This window comes from Tupaia chinensis, unplaced genomic scaffold, assembly GCF_000334495.1.
Source record: "Tupaia chinensis unplaced genomic scaffold, TupChi_1.0 Scaffold000074_1, whole genome shotgun sequence".
Lineage (NCBI taxonomy): Eukaryota > Metazoa > Chordata > Mammalia > Scandentia > Tupaiidae > Tupaia > Tupaia belangeri.
This window is the reverse complement of record NW_006159534.1, coordinates 2,330,075-2,338,211: the sequence shown is the minus strand read 5'-3', so window position 1 is coordinate 2,338,211 and position 8,137 is coordinate 2,330,075. Positions and strand designations below refer to the sequence as shown.

The window sequence follows — 8,137 nt, the reverse complement described above, 5'->3', positions numbered from 1 at the left end:
TTTATTATTATTATTATGTTTGGAGAGATTTTTCGCTATAGGGCGCGTGCGCTCGCCAGACAGAGACATAGAGACAGAAAGCAAGAAATCACCCCCTAGAGGGGATGGTCACGCCAGAGTCCTTTCTCCTCTATTCTCCTCTCAGGATCTTGGGCACGCACGCACACGCACCCTGCGTGAGTTTTAAGTCACCAGGTCCGGGACGCGAACCGCCGTCGACCACGTGGGAGTACAGCGACATTTTTTCCCTATAGGGCACGTGCTCGCCAGACAGACAGAGGTATAGAGACAGAAAGTGGGAAATCACCCATCGGGGGGGATGGTCACGCCGCAATCCCTTCTCCTCCATTCTCCTCTTGGGATCTTGGGCACGCACGCACACGCGCCCGGTGTGAGTTTTAAGCCACCGGGTCCGGGACGCGAACAGCGGTCGACTACGTGGGAATCCAGCGACATACCATTACGCTAACTGCTGGTTCCCTTTCATTTATTTTTAAAAGTGAGCTTCTTTTTTTTGGATTGGTTTTTACTACAGGGTGCGAGCGCTCACCAGACAGAGAGACACAGAGAGACAGAAAGCGAAAAATCGCCCCCCAGGGGGGATGGCCAGGCCGCAATCCCATCTCCTCCATTCTCCTCTCGGGATCTTGGGCACGCACACACACGCGCCGGCATGAGTTTTAAGCCACCGGGTCCGGGACGCGAACCGCAGTCGACTACATAGCCATTACGCTAACTGCTAGTCCCTAAAGTGAGCTACTTAGACTATTAAGATCGCTCAGTAAAGGTTAACTATTGTAGTAATACTGCAAAGTTAGAGTCGTTTTTATTTTTTCTTTTAAAGAGTTCTACTAAAGCCCCTTAGGGCAGAACTTTGTGGTACTTTCTAGTTTCCCTTTACAGTGTCTGCAAAGCACGATGGCAAACGCTGAGCTCAGAAGGAGATATGAGCTAAGGAAGGATGGGGAGGGGCATAATGCCTATTTTCAGGGCCCTGAGAGATGCCACAGATGTTCAAAAACAAAACTTGATTCTAATAGTTAACCATATAGCAGGGCTGCAAAGGCCTTAACTCCCAGTTCCTTATCATGCATTGCAGGAACCGAGCCCAATTCTCCAGCCACAGCTGCGCACGGCTGCTCCAGGAAGTCCGGGACACACAAGCCGGGCGGCCAGAGCAGGCGGAACCTTCGTCCACGGCTCCAGGTTTCCCACGACTCCACTCGATCGCTACACCAGCACCGAGACGGCATCTCCCTCCCTACCGTTGGGCTCTCCCTTCCGTAGCTTCCGGAGTTTGTGACTACTAATTTCAACCCGACGATTCGTGGGCAGCCCAGGGCTGCCCCAGGCCACCCCCTGCCGGCGCTGGCCAGGCCCGGCAGAGCCGTGCCGCACGCAGCCCAGCGTACCCGCGGGCGCGTGCTCCAGGCGCACGCCGCCCCGCCCCGCCGCCCGTGGCCTTCGCGCGTTGTACTTCCCTGCACCTCCCGGCGCCGCTTCCCCTAGACCCCCGCGCCGTTGGAGGGACCCGGCGGGCCCGAGCGCGCTGTTTGGCAGAGGGAAGCTCTGAGAGACCGGGTCAGCTGGGGAGAAATAGCGGTGGGTAGCAGAGCCAGCTCCGCACGCCCAGGGAGTGGAAGGGAGGAGGAGGCAGAGTTAGGTGAGAGAGCCCGGAGGAAGTGAGCTAGAGTCCGACCCGAGCTCGGGCTCAGGACCCAGCCTCGGCGCCCAGGCCCCCGAGCCCGCGTTACAGCCAATCTAAAGAGGACAGACCAAACACAGGGACGGACCGACCAAGGAGACATGGCTTCACCGTTCCTGCCCGCCGGGGCCACCACTGGCGACAGCGGTGGAGAACTGAGCTCAGGGGATGACTCCTGTGATGCGGAATCTCCGCCGAGCCCCGAGACCGAGGCATCCAGGAGCCTCACAGAGCTGTTTGAGAAGGCTGCCGTGCACCTCCAAGGCCTCATTCAGGTGGCCACCAGGGAGCAGCTCTTGTACCTGTACGCCAGGTACAAGCAGGTAAAGTAGCAGGGAAGAGGTGGATGTGGGCGAGAGACGCGGGGCCTTTTCGTTGCTCCAAAAACAGTGCGAACCTGCATGGTTAATGACTAGGTGTAATGAAATCTGGTGTTTATTGATTGTCCACTGGGAATTTAGCATCACTCTGAACATGGAAAAGATCCGTTTGCTCTTCCCCGAGTCGTATTTATTTAGCTGAACACCGAATAACAGTTTTCTGTGTCTTTGCTGCCTCAATGACCTTGTACTTTACCAGCTTCAGAACCTTCACAAAGTTAAGATTTATCATTTACTGTTGCCAAAGGGCTATATGCAAATAAATATGACAATATTAATAAAAATATTTTGCGATCTAAGAGATTATGATTGTAATAAATAAGGTGGTGCAAAGCAAAATAAAGTATTACTACTTTTATTATTGTGATTTTTTTTTAACCCTAAGTGTTTTTGGCTGAATATGTTTCTCTTAGCTGCCATCATAAAAACTTGAGAGCTAAGTAAACACCAAAAGAAAACCCTCTTGTTTTACAGAAGGGGAAACTGAGGCCCAAAGAGAATAGGCAACTTGCTGAGGGTCACAGGGATACTTCAGTTAGAACTATATAGTAGCTCCTGACTCTGTCTGAGGCTCTGAACTTAACCTGAAATATGGAACTATGTGAGTTATTATAAGACTTAAATTATTGACACAAAACACGTGTACTAGGCAGAGAGCAATAGAGAGACAGAGGGAGACCCCCTCCTCCTCTCATGGGGCATGATCACATTGCAATCCCCTCTCCTCCCCTTCTTCATTCTGTTGGGTTTGGGACACACATGCTAGTGTGCCCAGTGTACCATGAAGAGCCATGTGGGATCTGGCTCCCTTAACCACTGGCCTGCAGGGCTGGCCCTAATATAAGACATTTTAAGTTTATTATATGAGAGTTGTTGGTTAGGTACCAGAAGGAAAAATGATTGCTTTATCGTAATCAAATATTTGTTCAGCATCTTTTGTGTATGAAACTCTTGGATGCTATGCCTCCAGAGAGTGCAAGAAGCAGAAGCATCATGACACTTGTCCTTAGGAGTCTTATGAATGCTTGAGGAGCCTAGCTTTTAAAACATGAAAAATCATTGACAAGAAAGAAGTTAAATAACAGTTCAAGCAAACTCCAGCTCTTTGGAACCCTGGAGGATATGAAGTTCTGGATAAAAGCTTATTATTATTATTTATTTTTGGAGAGGTTTTTTTTGCTATAGTGCATGTGTGCTCTCCAGAAAAACATAGAGAGACAGGGAGACAGAAAACGAGAAACTGCCCCCAGGGTGGATAGCCACGCTGCAGTCCCTTCTTCTCCATTCCTCTCTCGAGATCTTGGGCACTCACGCACATGCGCCTGGTGTGAGTTTAAGCCACTGGGTCTGGAACTCGAACAGCGGTTAACTACATGGGAGTCCAGTGACATAGCCATTATACCATCTGCAGATTCCTATTTGATTAAAAACTTAAAAAAATTTTTTTGTTTCAAGTGAGAAATTACCCCTTCTGGGGTAATGGACATGCCACAATCCCTTCTCCATTTTCCACTTGGGATCCTAAGCATGCATGCACACAGTCCTAGTGTGAGTTTTAAGTCACCTGTTCTGGAACTTGAACTCTTGGTCAGCTACATGGGTGTCCTGTGATGCAGCCATTACACCATCCGCTTACCCTATTAAAAACATTTTAAACATTATTATTATTTTTGCCTCTTGGTATAGTTATGTATTTCTCCCTGTATTTTTTCTTTATTTATTTCTTGCATGAGAGACAGGCATCCCTAAGAGGGTGCTTATGATGTGTTCTACCTTCTGTCCCAGTGTCCAAATCATTGGAATGCATATAGCCTTACGAGCTCTGAGAGTCCTGGGATATGAACCCAGGACCTTTCCCATGTAAGTCCATTTGCTTTACCACTGTACAACCACCTGGCCCCCACTTTATTTTTATGCTGAATATACTGAATAAAGATGAACCTTCTTTTGAAGATATATCACTATTATGGATATCAGTTAATGTGAGTGGGATGATAGCTATAGATACAAATGGTGGAAATTATAGTCAGGCATCACTTAACATGGCAATACTTTCTGAGAAATGTGTTAGTCGGTGATTTTGTTGTATTAATGTCAGAAATGTTTACGCAAACCTAGATTGTACATACTGCATACCTAGGCTATGTGTTACGGCCTATTATCTCATGGGCACACTCCAGCATATGCAGTCCACTGATTGAAACATCTTTGTGCATTACAACTGCAAACTGTTGAATGAAATTGCCCTCTAATTGGCGTTGGAATTAACTTTCTTAAAGAAGTTCCGGATATCTTCTCCTTGGTCATTTACCCTCTTCTAATATTAGAATGTAACTTTTGATTGTTTGGCAGGCATTTGCTGAGCATTGTGCTAGGAACCGTAACATGTCTGATGATTCTCTTGGCAGTATAAGACTTATTTCTCCAAATTCCCTACAGAACATTCTTTTTCTTTCTAGGACATATCTTTATTGTTATTAGGGTCATCATTATCAAACATCTGATTTCTAAGTTGTCAGTGAGCTAGAGTCATCTGTCAGCTGGCATCCCTCATCACTTTATCTAGATAGTCTGAAGGAATAATTGCCCTTATCCTTGAAAGAATTTGATGTTGAGGGCTGGCCCTCTAGTCTAGAAGTTAAGGGAGCTGACTTCCTTTAACTGTGGCTGACCAAACTGAATTCTGGCTTGGCCACTTGAAAAACACCAGATGCATGTGCATTCATGCCCAGAATCCCAACAGAATTGAGAAATGGGAGAAGCAACTATGGTGTGACCATGCCCCATTGGGTGCTTTCTCCCAGTCTTTGTCTTTGTCTTTGTCTTTCAGAGGAATAAGAGTACACTCTGGCAGTTAAAAAACAAAATACAATTTGATGTTAGAGTGTTTAGAGATATTGTATATTGGAAATTAAGATGATGCTTCCCTAGACAGAACATTGAGCCACAGTTTTCATTAGTCATCTCTCCTGACTGTTCTTTTTTTGGGGGAGAGGCTTTCGCTATAGAATGCGTGCACTCACGAGAAAGACAGAGAGAGACAGACAGAAAGCAAGAAATCAGCCCCCAAGAGGGATGGCCATGCTACAATCCCTTCTCCTCCATTCTTCTCTCGGGATCTTGGGCACGCACGCACACGCGCCCGGCATGAATTTAAGCCACTGGGTCTAGGACTCAAACTGCGGTTGACTACATGGGAGCCAGCGACATACCATTACGCCATTTGCTGGTCCCTAAATGTTCTATTTTCAACAGAATTCTGAAGCAGTGTTAAAATTAGTATCTTTGATAGCATAATAAAAGTCTAGTATAACTCCTGAATGTAGATCAAAATTTCTCATAAAAAAACAGTTTTGTAATCAGTAGCACCCTACCTTGTAGGCTGAATAAGGGAAGATCATTGGCGAGAGCATAAAAATAAGCAGAGCTGTGAACCTTATTTTCTCAGGCAGAGCTTCACACGAATGATGTCAGTTTTTTTTTTCAGTTTCAGATAAGCCCATGGCTTCCATATCTTCTTTTAATGAAGTTTCAAAAAGAACAAACCAATTAGTAGTTTTTTGATCTCTCTGTGCAGTAGCCTGTACTCTTGCAGCCAAAGATAATTAATTGATATCTGGGAAAACCGGAGGGCGATGAAAATTTCCAATTTTCCATTTTTTTTTTTAAGAGATTTTTGCTATAGGGTGTGTGCACTTGCCAGAGTGACAAAGATAGAAAGCAAGAAATCATGTCCCGAGGGGAATGGCCATGCCACAATCCCTTCTCCATTCACCTCCTGAGATTTTGGGCACATGCATCCGTCATGAGTTTTAGGCCACTGGGTCTGGGACCCGAACCATGGTCAACTATGTGGGAGTCCAGCTACATAGCCATTACGCCATCTGCTCGTGCCTGTTGTTTTCATTTTATAGGAGCTTTCCCTAGCATATGTGAGGATAGTCAAGATGGCCTCCTACTGTAACTTGGGGACACTTGATTCTCTGTATATGTCACTGGCAGTCTTCGTTGAAATTCTGTTTCAGAGGCACCGAATAAATCCTATATATGTCAGAGAGAACAGAATTTAAGTGTTCTGTCAAAGTGGTAGCTTTTAGACCTATCCATGGTGCTGTCGTCTGCTAAGATCCTGTGTTTCGCTGGCTGAGAGCACTTGGGAGGCTCAGGTTTAATTCTTGGTTCAACCTAAAGTCTGGTGTTTGGCATTTGCCTGTAATTCCAGCACCTTGGGAAGCTGAAGCTGGAGGATTGCAAGCTCAAGGCTGGCCTGTGCAGCATATTGAGACATTGTCTGAAAAAACCAGGCATGGTGGTATGTGCCTATTCCCAGCTACTTTGGAGACTGAAGGAGGAGGGTCACCAAACAGTGAGACCCTGTGTTTAAAAAAAAAAAAAAAAAAAGAAAAAGTGGTACATCTCATACCTTTGTCTCATAGCTTATGATTTCTTTTCTAATGATTTGGAAACTGCTATTTATGATATTCTAAAATCAGTTTAATTTTCTCAGTCCTTGCTGAGCCTAGAACTGTGCTTTGAATTTGGGAATTTTAAAAGCTTCTGTAAGGGCAGCTGGTGGCATGGAGGTAAGGTGCTGGGTCTCACATGGCCAACTCTGTGCTTTGATCCTGGACCCAGCAGCCTGAGAAACAGGCCATATGCCTGCATGCTCAAAATCCCAAGGAGAACAAAGAAGGGGGGATTGCAGTATGACCATCTTCTCTGGGGGGTTGATTTCTCATTTTCTCTTGTCTCTGGTGGATGCATGCCCTATGGCAAAAAAAAAGGAAAAAAGAAAAAGCTTCCGTATTAGGATAAAGGCCCAGCTCCTTTGAAACTTTATCTTCATCTCACCAATTGACCTAGAGGTATGTGGTCTGGGATGGCTCTGCTCATGAGATCACCCCAGACCTTATGTAGCTGAGCCATCCCCTAAGTCAGCAGTTCTCAAATTTTGGTCTGAAGACCCCTGTGCATCTCTGAGGCCTTCCCAGGGGACCTATAAGGTCAAAACTATTTTCATTATACTAAGATACTCTGCCTTTTTCATTGTGATCACCGTGGATAATACTGCTGGTGCTTTAGGCTGAGTCCAGGCAGTGGCAGCGGAAGCGGCAGCGAGCTGTATTAGTAGTCATATTTTACCACCATATACTCAGAGCAAAAGAAACAAAAAACACAAACAGTACCAGCTTCACTTTAAGGCAGTCAAAATGATTTGTTTTATTGAAAATTAAGCCTTGAGTGAAAGTCTTTTAATATTGCATGTGATCCGCATGTACTGCTGCTGCATATCAAATTATGTTGGCTATTTTGATGACTTGCACTGAGTTTCAAACCGAACTATCCATTTTTTTTTTTCCTGTGGAACATAATCTTTTTTTAAAATAAAAACTTCAGACTGTGGACAATATCTGCAAAGAAAGAAAGAAAATCTAAAAACAAGATTACTATGCCGGCAAACTGCTGTCTATTTTTCTAGGTCTTTTGTCTAGGCCATCAATACCTAAAAGAAATGCAAACGTAGGGGCCAGTCCATAGTGCAGCAATGGAACTTAATCTTATTTAACAGGACAACTTGCAGATAAACTATGACTATTCACATTTGTTACCTGGCCAATAGTTTCTTGAGAATGAATGAAGTGAGCCTATTATTTGAAGGAAAACAGTTGAAAGTATGTTTGTTGCCAGTGGTAACATTTGAACCTTCAAGTGAGAATTAGAAGTTTGAAGCATCCATATCTGTCACCATCAGCTTGACAGTATGCTTAAAAATTTTTTGATGAGGTAAGTGGTGAAAATAATGAATATAAACTTTTGCTATTATAAAGAAAATAGCTTAACATTTGGAAAATCTATATAACCCAGTGAACTGTGTTTTCTTTCTTTTTTTAAAAAAAGATTTATTTTATTTATCTTTGTTTATTATTTTTTAATTTGACCAGAGAGATAGAGGGAAAGTGAGAAGACAAGCCACCTGTTCTGGGACTCAAACCATGGTTGACCATGTGGAGTCCAGCAACCGCCACTCCCCTTGCCAGTCCCTGTGACTCGC

At 44.8% G+C, this 8,137-nt stretch overlaps 1 protein-coding gene across 1 annotated transcript in view; it reads left to right on the top strand.

The window, feature by feature from the left end:
- Positions 1-1,348: 1,348 nt before the first annotated feature.
- ACBD6 (acyl-CoA binding domain containing 6) overlaps positions 1,349-8,137 on the top strand; it is a 201,001-nt gene continuing 194,212 nt past the window's right edge. The window contains exon 1 of the mRNA XM_006142316.3: positions 1,349-2,028. Within this exon, the coding sequence (XP_006142378.1) occupies positions 1,807-2,028 (222 nt within the window). The 5' untranslated portion in view covers positions 1,349-1,806. The remainder of the gene's footprint in view (positions 2,029-8,137) is intronic.